Genomic DNA, 18,298 nt, shown 5'->3' on the forward strand with positions numbered 1-18,298 from the left:
TCACACCATGCTGCTAATGTGATGTGCACTATGGGAAAACACAGCATGTTGGCATTGGCATAAGGTCCATCTTTTTCATAAGTGAAGGATCCTTTTTGATCCTCTAGTACACAATCATAGGTGCTAAAAGATGATGAACTTTTTGCACCATTTTTTTTTTTTTTTTTTCTTTTTTCCCCTCCTCCATATATGTGAGTCTCCTCGTATGTTTGGGGTTGCCGATCCTCTTCTAGAGCCAAGTTCAAAAAGCCAAACAAATGGTTTGTGGTCTTTCCTTGCACTTGTTATTTCTTCCTTCCTTATTGTACACTAATAATCAGTTTTTTCAGTGATTACCTCTTGCAGCACAATACCCTGAATATTTTGTGTTTAATTTACAATGTAATAAGATTACTTGTGCATATTGTGTTACAGAAATGCAAAGAAAGAATCCGATTTGGGTCTTGCTCAGAACCAGCTGAGAGATGCAGAAGCTAAACTGAATTCAAGAGAAGCGGAGCTTGCCACTGCTCGGAGTAACAAAAGAGGTCTGGAAGAGCAGCTTGAAGACCTGAAGGCACAGATATCTGAGGTACGAGATTTCCTATTCTCCTTTCCTTCTGCTGTCATATATAGTCCTTAAATTTTTGTGAAAACAGAGCTTTAATTGGTTGTAAAGGATATATATATATATATATATATATATATATATATATATATATATATATATATATATAATATATAATTTTTTTTTTTTTTCTTTTTATGTTTTAAATAACCTGTCTGTACTTGCCTGCTCTCTGTAGTGATTTTGCACAGAGCAGCCCCGAACCTCCTCTTTTCAGGTCCCCCACCGGCACTCCTGGCTCCTCCTCTATTGCTGGTGTTCTCAGTAGGAAACCGATTCTCATGGAGGCACCTGTGTGGGATAGCTCCTCAGCTCTGCTGCTGTGTCCATTGCCCCAGACTGTGGGACTTGGGCCCCACGCCCCCTCGTCACTGCATTTAAGTGATAGCAGCGGGAGATCTGCCCAATGTGAGGAGGGGAGACTGCGGCAAGGGCCGCTGTTCTCATGCACATCACTTGATCAGATTGGCCTTAGGTTTAGAATTGGGGGGGGGGGATCCTGCAGCAGAGAAGGGGTGTTTTTCATTTATTAATTTTTTTTTTTCCCTTCAGGCATAAAATGCATTAACCCCTTGCCTACTGGGCACTTCCACTCCCTTGCTGCCTGGCCAATTTTCAGCTTTCAGCGCTGTCACACTTTGAATGAACACTGCAACACTGTACCCATATCAAATTTTTATCTACGCAAATAGAGCTTTCTTTTGGCAGTGTTTAATCACCACTGGGGTTTTTTTTTGCTAAACAAAGGAGAGAAAAAATTTAGTTTGTTTATAAAATTTTGCAAACAAGTAATTTTTCTCCTTCCCTGTTGCGGCTGCACTGATAATCTGGACACTAATAATCTGTGCCCCCATTATCAGTGTAGATGTCCCTTTAACAGAAGCTTGTTATCGGCTCTCCACTCCGTAAGGAATGCCGATAACTGGCTTTTGTTTAGATCATGATCAACTGTGATTGGACACAGCTGATCATGTAGTAAAGGGCCACTTTGATTGGGGTAACAGGTCAATCTGTGATCAGCTGCGTCCTAAGGATGCAACAATCGCAGAGTGCCTCATCACTGGTGGATGTCAATGGATGCCCTCCTGGCAAAGTAAGCCCGCCCTGTTGCTGTCTTTCGGCTATAATATGGGTGAAAACTGATTTAAGGTAAGAAAACCTTGTGCTTTAGAACCACTTTTATGTTCATAATATCATAGGACACGTTAAATGGCTTTCAGACTTTCATAGAGGGAAAGGCAACATTCTAGGTAGGGTGCCCCTTTTCCATACTTTAACCACTTGTTGACCACCCTATAGACTTTTTACTGCTACAGGGTGGCAGCTGTGTGCAGGATCATGTACATATGTGATTCTGCATTTGTGCCTGCAGGGACCAATCTGCACTCCATGTCCTCTGGCACCCGTCGATCGTCAGTAAACACAGAATGGGGATCTGCCAATGTAAACAAGGCACACATTTAACTCTTTGACCACCCTAGATTTTCACCTTCCAGTCTGTGTCAATAGTACGGTGACAGTGCATATTTTTAGCACTAATCACTGTATTGGGATCACTGGTTCCCAAAAAATATCAGTGTCCGATTGCACGTGCCCCCTGTTCGAAAGCACTAAAACCGGTAATAGTCAGTATCTGAAATCTGTAAATAAGTACCATACTCTGAAACTCCTAATGCTTCTTCTACCTAGTTTTGTACTATAATGCTGTCCCTAAAGTTGTTTAAACTCTATTGGGGTAATGCACAGTTGTGTGTGTGTTTTACCACCCATTACAGCAATGCGTGTTAACATTTTGTTTGGTGTGTTGTGGTGCCATTCATTTAGACTGGTATCACAATACACATCTACAGGATGCGACAATGCATCCACCCTGTATCTCAGCATAACACAGATGCCATGCATTGCATTGTGCTGTCAAGTTCATGTCCAGTTTTTAATCTTCTTCTGAGTAGCATTGGCAGCCCATTTAAAATGTATGGTCTGCCTTCAAAGCAGAACTAAACTCGTAAAAAGAAATTTTTTTGTCATGCCAGCACCCAGGTCCATTTTGGCCATCTTGTAAATGTTAAATGGAGATGCTAGGATGGGTGCTGGATCTGAAAGAAAAGGAGATGGCTGTGGCAGGGAACAGAGCCACATCAGGGATTGCAAAGCAGTCAGTGGACTGAAGGGGAAACTGAAAGTTAAGTCTGCTATAGTGTATATTTATGCTGTGCATACACGCATGTTGCAGCTATAGCTGCTTGAGTAGCTCTTTGAGCAGGCTACAGTTAGACTTTAAGCGCTTGCCGACCGCCACACAACATTTACGTAGGCAGAATGGCATGGATGGGTAAATGGGCGTACAGGTACTTCACTTAAAATTTTGCCACCATGTGCGCGCATCCCTGCCATGAGCTCCGTGAGTGTGATCGTGGACTCGATGTCCGCGGGTATACCTGCAATTGTCTCACGGAGAGGAAGAATGGGTAAATGCTGATGTAAACAAGCATTTCCCTATTCTGCCTGGTGACACTGATCACAGCTCCCTGAGATCAGTGTCATGTCACATGCAGACCCCCCCCCCACAATTAGAAGGCATCCTGTCCCAGATGACTGACAGGAGGGAGAGAGCCCTTCCTGCACCGAGGGGAAGTGATGTCACCAGCCCAGGCACTGAAGGAGGCAGGCATTTAGAGGTAAGTTAAAGCGGTTAAAGAGGTTGTTCACCCTAAAGGGGAAGTTGCGCTAATCTTATCCCCCCCCCCTCCGGTGCCACAATCGGAACCTTTCAGGGGGGGAGGGGGGTGCAGTTACCTGGATAATCCAGGTAACTGCACCCACTTCCGGCCAGACCGCCGCAGACCCCCGCAGACGCTTCCCCCCCCCCCCCCCCCCCTTCGTTGTGTTCTGGGAAACGCACAGTTCCCAGAGACACAGCGAGGGACCATAAGAGACGCGCAGCGTTACTCGTACGTGCGCAGTAGGGAACTGGGCAGTGAAGCCGTCATGCTTCACTTCCCGATTCCCTGACAGAGGATGGCGGCAGTGGCAGCAGTGAGACGAGCGATCGCTCGTCATCTGCCGCCGACATCGCTGGAACCTGGGACAGGTAAGTGTGATTTTATTAAAAGTCAGCAGCTGCAATATTAGTAGCTGCTGGCTTTTAATATATTTTTTTTTTAGGTGCAGCTCCTCCTTTAAAACAAAAAATTTCCTAGTGTGTTTGTGTGTTTGTGTTTTTTTTTTTTTTTTTATTTTTTTTTTTTGTTTTTGTTTTTTTGTGTGGAACACCACTTTAATGACCTTGGAGACTATCTGCAGAGGAGTGGGACAAATTCCCTCCTGAGATGTGTGGAAACCTGGTGGCCAACTACAAGAAATGTCTGACCTCTGTGATTGCCAACAAGGCTTTTACCACTAAGTAATAAGTCATGTTTTGGGAGGGGGTAAATACTTATTTCATTCATTAAAATGCAAATCAGTTTATAACTTTATTTATTTTTTGAAATGCGTTTTTCTGGATATTTTTGTTCCGCCTCACTGTTGAAATTAAACCTACCATTAAAATTAGACTGATCATTTCTTTGTCAGTGGGCAAACGTACAAAATCAGCAGGAGGTCAAATACTTTTTCTTCCCTCACTGTACAACTAAAACAATTTTGTAGAAGGGGGGGGGGGGGGGGGAGATGCATACTTGCCTTTTTGATGGCCAGTGTCTTTAAAAACTGCCACTTTGCTGTGGGTATTCATCACTCCTAATTGTGTGAATATATGCTTCCCATCCCCCCCCCCCCCAATCTTCCTTTTATTATTTTCTTAAACATCTGTTTTATATATTACAGCTTGAATCTTCATTGAGGGACACAACAAAACAGCTGCACGATGAAATGCTATGGAGAGTGGACCTGGAGAATAAAATGCAAACCCTCAAGGAGCGGTTGGATTTTGAAAAAAATTTACACGGTCAGGTACATTACAAACTGGCAACAAATGGTTGAAAAGTTTAAAAACTTATTTTTGACAAAGAGCATGGTCATACTTTGCTTCTTTTAGATATGATGCAGCAGGTTGTAACCTGATTTGGAGCTCATTCTCTACACTGGAAGAACGGCAATCACTGCTAGGGCACATAGAAAACAATTGATTTCAGTAGGATACTCTTGACCTTTTGTGTCTGCCTAAATTTATTTTTGACCACACAAAAAAAATGGAGAGTTGGTTAACTTGGAGGGGCTCTGCCCCACTCTCACACCAAAAAATTGTAAGTGTTGTATTGGGACACTTGCCTGTCCTGGATTCTAGTGATGGCACCCCAGCTGATGCTTCCATCTACTGTCGGTTGCTGCTGCCGTCATTGCCAGTAAGGCTTCCCAGCCGAGTCCCTACTGCCCATGCGTGCTGCCCTCTTACTGGCCAAGCAGCAGGGGAGGGACTCTGACTTTTGGCGTACCTCGCCGCAGCGAGGTCCGATGGAAGTGGGGACAGGGTACTTGTCAAACATGTTAAAATGGCACGTCTTAGCATGTGAGCGGTGTGAATAAACCCATATAGTGGTCTGGTGTACAGAAGATGGTGTACACTGCCAGATTTATCTTACCTGGCCTCATGGGCGTCCGCAGAACTTTTTTTTTTTTTATTATTATTTATTTATTTTTATTTATTTTTTGGGGGGGGGGGTGTCTCATTTTTAAGGTCACCCATGCTCTGCCCCTGTTTTTTTTTTTTTTTTTAACAGTCATGAAGGGAGGAGCTTAGTTCTTATCACATAAAGCGCAGGCATGTGCCCATCGTGCAGCCTTACTGTGCCAGTCAAATGCGACCTGTACAGTACCGAGGGTGTGTATGTGTGTGTGTATATCTCTCGTCAGTGATGGAGGAAGGGCTATATATACACCCACCTTCCTACCTGTGTATATACGAGACCTTCCTCCTCCATTACTGACTGCAGATATACCTCTGTCCTGTATACAGCTATATATACACCCACCTTCCTTCCTGTATTCCTCCATCACTGTATGTATGTATGTATGTATGGTCAGGGATGATGGAGGAATACAGGAAGCAAGGTGGGGGTGTATATAGCTGTATACAGGACAGATGATATGGTCTTTCCAGCAATAGCTGTTCCACTTCCAACTTTCCAATATATATATTATGTTCCTCCTAACGTAACTGCTGTTACCTGTGGTTCTTCACTGCTGAAAGGTATGCCACTTGACTTCAGGATTTCCTGTGATGAGGCCTAGGCAGCGACAAGTCCTCCTTGCTTCCTCCTCCTCCTCCAGTCTTCTATAAGTGTTTCTACACCACTCCAGTCCACTTAAGTGGGTGGCGCTGGCCAGATCTATATCTGACAGTCTGCACAGGGACTGGAGGCTGGAGCCGAGCCATTGCATTGGATGATTGTCGGTAAGGCAGGGAGTGGGACAGATGATCAGGGAGCAGAAGTCACTCAGCGGTAGCCGCGGCGGACCCTTTCCGATTCCAGGGGAGGGCACACTCTCCTCCCACCTTTCCCCTGCCTGCGGACGCCTGTGCCGGGCCTGCAGATATTTGTCATCGATGATCCTCCTCCCCCCCCCCCCCCCTTTTTTTTTTTTTTTTTTTTAAAACCCTATTTTGTAAGTAGCAGTTTCTCCATAGCACTTTCCATCCAAGAAAGAACCATATTTCTTGCGCAATAAGTCTTAATGCCACAAGATTTGAGATTATCAGCTGCAGTGGGCTCCATGCTGACATAGATCTCTACTCTTCCGTTACAGGTGCGACGGTTACTATCCGCTTGTAATAACAGATTACAAAAAAAGTATTCTGTATGTAGAGGCGGTATTATAGAGAATTTCCAGAAAGTTTCCATTGAGATACATTGCACGCTGTCCTGGCATACACTTATTTACTTAATAATGTGAAATATGTTCTTGTATTTTACAATTTTACAGGAGCTACATGAGATGAAGACGCGGCATGATACCAGGATTGTAGAAATAGATTCTGGTCGACGGATAGAATTTGAGAGCAAGTTGGCTGAGGCCCTTCAAGAGCTTAGACAAGACCATGAGCAGCAGATCAAGGAGTACAAGGACCAGCTGGAGAAAACATTCAGTGCCAAGGTGATTTTTCTGCTTGTAATATGGCTATGCTAATGGTATTTAGGCTGACAAAGTATTCTTTGCTGGAACTATTTTCAGTTGGGCAAACGCACTGTCACAAAACAAAATGTGTGACAACCCTTTACTGTATTGAAGATTGACATTCTCTGGCTCATCCAGGGCTGAATTTACCAGTAAGTGACAGAGGCAAAGAGCTAGCTTTTCCATGTGTAATTTGCCACCCTTCTTTCTTTCTTCCCCCCCCCCCCCTTTTAATTTTTTCCCTCCATTTAGGAACCGCAATCTCCTAGAAGGTTTATACATTTTTGTCAGTGGTCTGATCCAGGTTATGTGCACAGAAATAAGCATATTCCTTTGTAGAAAACGTGATCCTAGAAAAGGGGTGTCACTTAGAGTTGGAAATGTGTGTTTGCAAGCTTCAGTTATAAAAATCTGGCTATGTCTTGGAGTTGTCCCCTGAAATACCTCTCTTGATCCAACACTGTGCCCATCTGCATCTCTTACCTCCTCTTAGTCTTACACGAGACTCGGGCAGCAGCGGGAGCTAATGTTTCCAGCTGCTGTTGGCCTAATGCTGTTGGAGGGGTTATTGGCTGAGCCATGCTGTGTGCACCTATATACGCACACGGCTCCCATGGCATAGGACTTGCTATAGTGGCACATGCAGGTAAGGAGGAGTGGAGAGGGCCAGTGGGGGACTCCAGAAGAAGAGGTACCACTGTGTGCAATACCATTGCACACAGTGGTACCATAAGCAGAACCTTTACAAAAAAAAAAAAAACCTTTTACATGCACTTTAAAGGATATGTTCGCCTTTTGTAATGTTACATCCAGATTCAGGGTGTAACATGTTACAGATGCACTGGCCCCCCGAACCTTCCCGGCTCCCCCGTGTAACGGGTGCCGGGGGGGCAGCCGGCCACATCACTCATTCACAGAGTTCTGTAATTAGAAAACTACAAGGTTTGGCAGCCTTGGTGACTGTTCACAGTTCTGAGTGAACTACCACTCTGCTGTTGAGCACTGGGATAGTTCATGCTTCCTGCTGGTAACTGCTTGGCTCTACAATGTATGGGCAAACGGCTTACACATACAGTCTGCAAGAGCCCTGCATAGCACCCACAATCTCTGATTGTGGGTGCAATGCTTTCCAGGCTCCCAAAAATGCAGTTTTTTTTTTTTAAAGTGTGTGTGTGTGTGTGTGTGTGTGTGTGTGTGTGTGTATATATGTGTAGATAGATAGATAGAGATGTATATATAATCCTCCTTCAGTGAGTGCCCCTATAGCAAGGCGATTGCTATGGGGCCACTCTTGCATGGCTTGGCCCCGCCTTCACCCCCTAATCACAGAATTTGACAATTGCTGCTCCCGCTGCCTCTGTCCTGTGCAGCTGTTCTTATGTGCAAAAAAAAGTTACCCAATTATTTGGATGGCTGAAGAAGGAGTTGGCTTTCATTGAATGCTGTGCGAGGTACCATGAAAGAATTTTACACAGAACTGAAACCAGTGCAAAACTGTCCTCGGGTTAGAAGATGCTCATGAAGTGGGGGTTGTGGGCACTAGAAATCCTGCCTTGGAAACACCAGCGCTAGACAGAATTTTTGTCAGCTATGGTTAGTAAGTAAATTTGGATTTGTAAGATGATCTGGCTCAGAATAGTCCTTGTAAAATGAAGTACATTTTGTTGAACTATTTTGATCAGTCAAAAATGACAAATATGTGTCTACATGTTCTGGAGCCTTGAGTATGTTCTTGATCATGAGATCATTAAATTATTTACAGATGTGTTATAGAAGCATTATTGAGATAACCAGAGAGGCTGTAAAATTAAGATATGATGTTACAAAGCAGATTAATAGAAAGTAAGGTACCAGAACAGGTAGAGAAAAAAATAACAAGATCAGGTACAGATCTGTTAGAAATATTTTTCTAATTTATGAGCTTGGTGTACCTGTAGGGGCAATAAATTTAGTTATCGGGCCATTGCAAGCATTTAAAGTGTTTGGGTGTTTTTTTTTTTTGTTTTTTTTAAGTGAGCTAGAGTTAGAGCCGGTTTACACAGGGGCGACACAACTTTCAACGCGACTTTTGGAGGCAACTTGGGGTGACTTACAACATGACTTTAAGTCACCCCAGGCCAGGCGACTTTAACCGTGGCCAATCAGAGAATGAGCTCTGAAGGGGGAACTCCACGCCAAATAAAAAAAAAAAAAAAAAATGGCATGGGCCCCCCTCCGAGAGCACTTAGGTCTGGTATGGATTCTAAGGGGAACCCCCTACGCCGAAAAAACGGCGTGTGGGCCCCCCCCAGATCCATACCAGACCCTTATCCGAGCACGCTACCCAGAGCGAGCGCCCCCCCCCCCCCAAGCCGTACCAGGCCGCGTGCCCTCAACATGGGTGGGTGCCTTGGGGAAGGGGGGGGCCGTGCGGCCCCCCCACCCCAAAGCACCTTGTCCTCATGTTGATGAGGACAAGGGCCTCTTCCCGACAACCCTGGCTGTTGGTTTCGGGGCCTGCGGGGGGCTTATCGGAATCTGGGGGCCCCCAGATCCCAGCCCCCCCACCCTATGAGTATGGGGTACAATGTACCCCTACCCATTCACCTGTGGGGGAAAAAAAAATGTACAAAAAAAAAACAGCGGCATAAATGACAGTCAATACTGAAAATGTAACAATCAGTGGCAGTGAATTGAATATATTCAAACTCAGTTGTATTTAAAGTGCACTATTTGTCACACGTGTCAGGCTTTCCTATGATACTGTGACTGAAAGTTCCATATATTCAGAGGTTCCAATATTACGCTTCTATTAGGAAGCATGAGATAAAAATCTCTCGGAAATCTGCACATGTATGGTCATCAAGGTAGCAGTAATTGGAAATGGGGATAATTATGACCAGTCACCAGTCCTAATCTCTCATTGGTACCTCCTTTAAACCTACATAGCAATTCTCTTTAGTTTTAAATAGGAATATCACAGGCTTGTGATTATAAAAGTCTCATGAAGATCTCTCAGTTCAGTCAATTATACTTCTGAGTCTCCTTCTACTTAATCACTTGCAGCAGAGTGTCGCAAACCTGAACCCGACCTTATGTGAAGCCCTCACCTTCACTTTTAGCCTTTTGCAAGCAGCGGCATAAATGACAGTCATTACTGAAAATGTAACAATCAGTGGCAGTGAATTGATTATATTCAAACTCAGACGTATTTAAAGTGCACTATTTGTCACACATGTCAGACTTTCCTATAATACTGTGAATGTTTGAAAGTTCCATAAAAGATGCCTTGCACCAAAAATGAATGATTCTCAGACACACTGGCTTACCATACCCTGGGGATTTCACTCAGATTTGCTGTGTCTATGTATGTATGTATGAGATTCTCAGGCGGCCCTTCGTTCATCAGACAAGCTGAATACTTGGATGCAATCTTTCTCCACAAACTATTTTAGTTGATCAAAAGTCCAATAAATGTGTATAGGATCTTTCAACACTTGTTTTATGACATCAAAGTCTCACCACCTCTGTTATACTGAATCCACTCCAGGGTCTTTTGCAATCGGCTGTGCCAGAAGCCTTTCAAACAGGTGTCTGTCCAGATATTCCATATTTCTGATCCAAACTGCTAATACTTTGATTCATGCCCAGAAGGGAGCCTACTATCCACACAAACGTCAATGCGTTTCGCAACGTGGCATCACATAGCTTCGACTGGACGTATGGGAATTCAAATGACATTTCCTTTTTGTAGTCTCCTTATACGCCATTGTTCCTCCCATAGTGTGTTTTAATTAGCATGTACCTGGTAGAGGGCAGTCAAAGACTTCATTTAGGTTAACCCTTTCCTATTGTTATCAAAGACAGGGAGCATTCCATTTACCTAGCCCATAGATCATTGTCAGTGGAGAGGGAATATTTAAACTGCTACTTTTATTCTAAATAGACAGATATTGACAGGACAGACAGATATATACATCCATTCACATTTTACCTCTAAAAAAAATGTATATAATCTATAACCTACTAAACTTATATTTCAAACTTAGGGAAATACCTTAAGACAACTTCTTTAGGGAGAAGGGGGGGGGGGGAGAAAAAAAAAAAGGGAGATTAAGTTAAAGAAGGAAGAAACAAACCCATTTAAGGTGAGGAAAAAATAGGGGAGAAGGGAAAAGGGGTGTATATTCTCCCTAACAGAGGAACAGGCCAGCGCATTCTGCAGATAGCCCACAGCTTCAATTAATTGAGGAAGCATTGTAAATTTAATTCCGTATTCATTCCTTTAGGTGCAAGACTTTTTTTAAAGTAAAAATCCACCATTTCTCCTTTTGTAACAGAATGCGGTCAAAGTCACCTCTTCTTGCCGACAATTTCAAGGCATAGATTCCTTTGACCTTAAAGCCTTCTGTCTTTCCCTCATGATATTGTGCAAAATGTTTAGCGACCGGCCTTTCCTCCTTCTGTTCTTTTATCTCTCTGCCTCTTCCTCTCCTTCCTAATATCCCGCAGATGTTCCCCTATACGGACCTTTAGAGCTCTCTTTGTTTTGCCAATATATATTTTAGGACAAGGGCACGTTATCATTATAGATCACTTTTGTGGTTGAGCAATTTATTAAATCCTTTATTACGAATTCATGATTACCTTCTGCATCATGAAAATGTGTGGCCCTTTCTACATGGGGACATATTTGGGATTTTGTGCATGGCACCATCCCCCTACAACGTGGGTACTCTGATTAGACATGTGGGATTTTGCCGCCTAATATATTCTGAGTGTATCAGGATGTCTCCCAAATTTTTAGATCTGCGTGCTACCATTGTCGGTCTTTCCCCCACTATTTTTACCAACTCTTTATTATTTCTTAATATGCCCCAGTGTTTCTCAAGGGCTCTTCGCACAGAATTCCATTGATTGCCATATGTTGTAATCAATCTGATTTGTATTAGCTTCTTTGTGTTTCTTAGAATTCAGGTTTCCCTCCCTTTTCAACAGACTTTCTCTGCTATGAGTCACAGCTTTACGCTTAGCATTACGTAATTGTTTGTGGGAATATCCTCGCTCACAAAATCTTACATAAATCTCCCTGGATTCCCTTCTAAGATCCTCAGCATCGGAGCAATTTCACCTAATGCGCATGAATTCCCCAATTGGAATCCCATTTTTCTGCCATATAGGATGATGGCTCTCAGCCTGTAGCAGCGTATTGGCTGCCGTTTCCTTGCGATATGTACATGTTTTAATTTTACCATTTTCTAATTGGATTTTTAAATCCAGGAAGGGCAATTCTTTTTTTTTTTTATTGTAAACGAAAGTTAGATGTATATTATATTTGTTTACATTCAGCTGTGAGATAAACTCAGAAATTTAGGCTAGGGTCACCTCTCCACACTACCAGTACCTCAGCCACATGTCCACGTGGGCGAGGTACATTGGATGTTTATACACTTCATTCTCTTCCCAATTGCCCAAATGTAGGCATGCATATGATGGGGCCCATGCTGCTCCCATAGAGGTGCCCCTAATTTGCTGGTAGAAAGTCAATAAGGATATAATATATACCTTTTTTTTTTTTTTTTTTTTTTTTTTTTTTTAATTATCGGCTAAGTTATGGACATTTCAAACCAATAAAAACCTGGATGGTAATGAGTTCCTTTTTAGGATCCGGGCGGCCCGACGCATTTAGGGACACAAAACGTCCCTTCGTCAGGGAATTTGTCAGGAAGGGATCATGCTAAATAGTAGAAATCAAATACATTAATGAATAACAATATAGAAAGTGATTTTTAAAACTGTTGCTTCAAATATAGGATATATAGCCTAGTAATAGCATAAAAAGATACCCAAATCGCTCATCATGAAACTCCACTGCTGGACCAATGGCGGCACTTTATGTCTATAACTTATATACATGTGTACAATGTTTGAATAAACCTTTTTGTATTTTATATGTACTCTGTTGCCGTTTAAAGTCCCAGTTATTGGGGGTATTTTTTTTTTTTTCTATCGCATTGTCTAAAAGATGTTGGCAGCTTAAATTTTATGTGTGTGTGTGTGTATATATGTTCTCTTTTTATATCTGTTCAAAAAATTCCTGCAAATTTTGCTCCATCTATGGCTGGTATACATTGGAATTTGCTAGATAGCTTCACGTTGGTCCCTTTTTTTTGTTTTTCAGGTATAGCGATGTAAAACATTAAAATTTAAGTTCCTATACAGTACGGTTTAAAGTCCAGTTAGTTTTACGCTGTACATGCTTTTTTTGGCATAGAAATCTAGAGTCTGATCTGCTGGCAGCCTAAAGATTTACTGCTGCGCAGGGGCTCTAGTCTTCAGCAAAACCGCCTCCAGCAAGGAGTAACGGGATCAATGATGGAGGCAATTTACAACACACTCCTTTTGATGGCATAATTAAAGTGGTTGTAAACCCTTACAAACCACTTTGACCTACAGGTAAGCCTAGATTAAGGCTTATCTGTAAGTCCAAGAAATATCTCCTAAACCTACACAGCGACGCGCAGGAGCACTATCACCGTTAGCAGCATGCCTCTGCTAACGGCGATATGCCGTTAGTGGCTGCTCCAGTGCGCATGCGGGAGTGATGTCCCTGTTGCTCCGGCGCTGTGAGTGGCCGGAGCAGCGATACCTGGAAGAAGATGGACGCTCCGGACTACAGGGGACAGCGGTGACTTCGCTGGCTCCTGTGTCAGGTAAGTGACACATAATGGGCTACTATGCGATGCATAGTAGCCCATTATGCTTTACCTTTTGCAGGGAGACAAAGAAGTAAACCCATTGGGGTTTACTTCCTCTTTAATGTGGAATGTATTTTCCTTGCTAAAGAACATTCTATTTTTTTTTTTTTTTTTCAAAATTATTATGGGTAACGTTTCGCATTAAGTTGATATAAGATGTAGGAAGCATGTCTTTTCTGCATTAAAAATCCTGCCTATTTTCACATTGGAGCCTTAAAGCAGGGTGCCAATTTTATATATATATATATATATATATATATATATATATATATATATATATATATATATATATATATATATATATATATATATAATCTCTCTGCACACACTCATCTGGGACCTGTCACGTGTCCCAGATTGACCGGGGGGAAGAGCTGAGCCCTTCCTGCGCCGAGGGGAAGTGATGTCACCAGCCCAGGCACTGAAGGAGACAGACTACGAGGGAACCCCTGGCAACAGCCATTTTAGAAGCGAGTTTAAAAAAAATATATATAACTTTTTTTTTTTTTTTTTTTTTTTTTTTTTTGTGCAGCCCCACTTTTAAGTTCCACTTTAACCTGCCTTGCAGCATCCCAATATCTGTGATCCTAAGAATTTTCTGCTTGGCATTTTTGTGAACTCCAGATCTCTAGATACTCTAAAACACTTCAGATTTTTCTCCAATAAAAAGTTATCTTCTTAACTCGGAAAAGATCATTATTTTATATCGGACTTGAAAAGGATAATAGTCTGTCATTCCTCTCTACAAATTAAAGTGGAGCTCCAGGCTCTTTCAGAAAGTATCAAGTCAGCAGCTACAAATACTGTAGCTGCAGACTTTTAATATTAGGACACTTGCCTGCCCAGCGATGTCTTCACAACAGCTGATTTATCAATTGGCTCTCGGGTGCTGCCACTGCCATTTCTTGTAACGGAAACCAGCAGTGAAGCCTTGCGGCTTCAAAACTAGTTCCCTACTGCGCATGCGCAAAGCGCTCTGTGCTGTGTGAATGGCGGAGGAGGGGTCAAACTGCTGGGTCATTTCGCCGTGGCGAGATTGGCCAAAGTCGGAGCGAGTACCTATGAAACACCCCCTGAAAGGTGGCAAATGTGAGGGGAGGAGGAGGCAAACAAGCAGATTTTCCCCTTTTGGGTGGAGCTTCACTTTAACTTATGAGTTGAAAAATAAACCTCAACTTGGGGTCTTTGTCCAGATCCAATACGTCTGAACACCTGGTGAACTGGAAAACTAAAAGCTTTAGACTAAATTCTGTCGTGATGATGTAATCAAGTGTTTTGTTTTGCTTTATATCTGTACACTGTACCAAAGAACAAGTCTTGTTTTATAATATATTTTTTATTTTTGTATTCAGCAAGTAAAAACTGGAGTTCGGCTTTGATCATACACATTGGTAATTCTACTTTTAGTAGACATACCTGTCTGATTTACTTAAATTTTCTTCCTATTCCTAATGTCTTCCTGTTCTTTTGTCCTAACTGTTAAAGAGGAAGTAAACCCTGATGGATTTATTTCCTCTTTGATTCCCTGCAAAAATAAAGCATAATGGACTACTATGCATCGCATAGTAGCCCATTATGTGTCCCTTACCTGACACAGGAGCCGGCGAAGTCACCACTGTCCCCTTGTGTACGGAGCCTCCATCTTCTTGGTGGGTCTCGCTGCTCCGGTGCTGTCATTCGACGGAGCCGCGATGACTTCACTCCCGCGCATGCGCACGGAAGCCGCCGTAGACAGCGGTGCCTGTCTTTTGGCAAATATCTCCTAAACCGTGTAGGTTTAGGAGATATTTCTTGGACCTACGGGTAAGCCTTAATCTAGGCTTACCTGTAGGTCAAAGGGGTTTATAAGGGTTTACAACCACTTTAATGCCCACTATCCACTGACTTTGATGTAAAAGTCCAGCTATCCTCAAATCTGGAGATTTTACATAATATGGCTGTCTGGTGTGTAAAATGTTAGGCTGCTTTCACACTGATACATTTGTCTTCCTCATTTGCTTTTTTTATTTTCTTCTTCTTTTTTTTGTTTTTGTCTTCTTGTAATTCTATGGAACGCTTCACACTGATCCGTTGCGGGTTCGCTGTGTTCAGTAAAGTCCTGCTTGCTGCATTTTTAGCGGAGGTTTGGTGTGGTGAAAATGTGGCAAAAACGCACCCACAGTTGTGTTTTTGATGCGTTTTTGAATCGCATGTCCTGTGGCAAACGCTACAAAAACACAGGCTTTTACAGGGTTTTTGCTACACATCAGTGTGAAAGTGCCCCTAAAGCAATCTCCAGACTATCAGAATGCACAGTATGTGCAATAGAAAGGTCCCTTTTCCTCCAAAGTACGTTCTGATTTGCATATCAATAGTCTTTTTTTTTTTTTTTTTTTTTTGTTTTCCCCACAGTTGGAGAACGCACAGCTTGCAGCTGCCAAGAACAGCGATTATGCCAGTGCATCCAGGGAAGAGATCATGTCTACGAAAATCAGAATAGATTCTTTGGCCTCACAGCTAAACCAATATCAAAAACAGGTACTGCCTTCTCTCTCCTAAATGAAAGTATATTCATAACGTTTTTGGGCTTACGTGTGTCTTGATATAGTAGGCTTATCCTTAAGTGAACCTCTATGTAGGATTTTGCACCGTCTAGGAGATACTTTAGATGTAGCCGGTAAACGTCATGGGCACATGTGCTCTGAAGAATCGACATACCCGTGCCGCTCCTTCAGAGCCTTGCCATAAACGGCGACTACTGTGCCCATGCGCATTCGTATTGCCCAAGCCCACGAACCCGGAAAGAAAACCTGGTGCCAATGGAAGCACCTTCAGCGGTGATCACGTACCACTGGAGAGCTTCGTTTTCAGGCAAGTCTGTCATAATGTGTTTAGTATAAGATGTATACTGGCACATTATGACTTGGGCCCATTTCACACTGCTCTGTAGTATAATCGTGCTAAAAAAAAGCATATGCTGTAGGATATTATTTGTACCAGTCTGAGAATTTTTGTTCAATTGCTTATTCTAAAACTTCTATTGAAATAACGGCGCCACTGATGAAATTACTGAATATTAAATGGTCTGATAGACTGCTGCTGCTCAAGCTATTGATGACTTCTCAATTAGTAATAGATAATGTGGGGCAGCACTGGTCCATGCACCAAACCTATGTCCCTTATTCAAAAATGTATAACAATCGATTAAAAAGTGCAAATACATATCCTAAAAATTCACAAATATTAATAAACATATATCATAAAAGTGCTAGTGCAAAAATAAGTGCAATGTAATCCGTGTCAATAAACCTGGCCAAAGTGCTATCTGCTCAGCAATTTTTGACAGACTGGACAGTGTAGTCTCCAAAAAAAACTGAAAAATAAACAGGTGTCTAGAAACTATATGAATCCGCAAAAGTGTTCCTCTAACCACAGTCCAGCACCCAGGTGTGAATCTGTCGCCACTCTCACTAAATCCAAACTCTCCAGAAATATGGGCTGGTCAGATTATAATCCAGCACATATGCCAAATGGCTCCCAGCAATCCCTGACTCCACTCGTGTTTTAGGCTTCAATCATTACCATCTCTTTTATGCCGTAATACTCAATATAGAAGATGGAAAGAAGCTCCCATCGTGTGAGATCATCAAAGTAGGCTTTTATTAAAAACATAAACGTTGAACTTGTGTAAAAAGTGTCCACCCGACAGTAGTGTGTAAAGTTCCAGTCCTGTTAGTCATTTGTCTTTGATCAAACCCTAGACTGTGAGTACAAACTTGCATGCACGGTGACGTCCTGCCAGTTTGTATTCACCTTGCCCCATCCTAGGAAAGCTTTATCTGACCAACCCATTATTCTGGTGAGTTTGATTTGGTGAGAGTGGTGATGGAGTCACACCTGGGTGTTGCACAGTGGTTATAGGAACACTTTTTTGTGGATTCATATTGTTTTGGGAATTTGTAATTTTTATTTTTTTTTCTATTTTTGGAGACTATACTGCCCAGTCTGTAGGACATTTCTTTGAGCAGATAGTAAATTGCCACTTTAGCACGTTATATTTTTGAGACTGTTTGCACATACCAGATTTTTTGGTACTGATTACATTGCATCTAACACTTTTCTGACCTATGTTTGCACTGTGCACATGTATGCAATATTTGTGACTTTTTATGATCTGTATTTGCACTTCTCTATTGCTATATATTTGTGAACGGGGACATAGGGTTGGTGTGTGGTCCAGCGCTGCTCACACTCATTATTCTAAAATGACATCTGTGATGTTTTGGTAACTCGGGTCTAAGCTTGGGATTTACATTCAGGAAGGAGGGGAAGGGGCTTAAAGGGGTTTATTCACATCAGATGCAGTACCCTCGGATTTACCGGGGGGGCGGGGGGGGGCGGACTTCATGTATCTGAGGGGGGGGGGGGATAGTAAGGGTTATTACTGTGCTAATGAAAGAAACTTTTGGTAGAACTCAGCACTAGAAAACAAAGTGAGAGACCTGCAACAGATGCTGGACCATACACATGATTCACATCGGAGGCAGATGAATGAAAAGGACAGGGAAGTGGCTGAGATGAGGCAAAAACTGCAGGAACAGTTGGAAGAATATGAACAATTGTTGGATGTGAAGCTTGCATTAGATATGGAAATAAATGCCTACAGGAAAATGCTGGAAGGTGAAGAACAAAGGTGAGCTGTATGGAACCTATGTATGTGTGTGTGGGGTGTTTTTTTTTTTTTTTTTTTTGAGAAGGCCATTATAAAGTGGGGATCTGTTTTAGAGGTAGTGCAGTGTGTGCCATGGTTTTAACTTTTAAAGCTGATCTCCAGGTATGATCTTTTTGCATACTTGCACTT

General features: G+C 42.4%; 1 protein-coding gene across 4 annotated transcripts in view; it reads left to right on the plus strand.

The window, feature by feature from the left end:
- Window positions 1-414: 414 nt before the first annotated feature.
- LOC143963981 (lamin-B3-like) overlaps window positions 415-18,298 on the plus strand; it is a gene marked incomplete at its 5' end in the record, with an annotated part of 61,618 nt that continues 43,734 nt past the window's right edge. For all 4 annotated transcript variants that reach the window (XR_013271058.1, XM_077473705.1, XM_077473707.1 and 1 more), the window contains 5 exon segments: window positions 415-571; window positions 4,433-4,558; window positions 6,530-6,700; window positions 15,850-15,975; window positions 17,910-18,130. Coding sequence is in view for 3 of the 4 variants with exons in the window: in XM_077473705.1 (XP_077329831.1) it covers window positions 415-571; window positions 4,433-4,558; window positions 6,530-6,700; window positions 15,850-15,975; window positions 17,910-18,130 (801 nt within the window).

The sequence above is a fragment of the Lithobates pipiens genome, unplaced genomic scaffold, assembly GCF_037356315.1.
Source record: "Lithobates pipiens isolate NorthernLeopardFrog02 unplaced genomic scaffold, aLitPip1_a1.2 Scaffold_8, whole genome shotgun sequence".
In the NCBI taxonomy this organism is placed as follows: domain Eukaryota; kingdom Metazoa; phylum Chordata; class Amphibia; order Anura; family Ranidae; genus Lithobates; species Lithobates pipiens.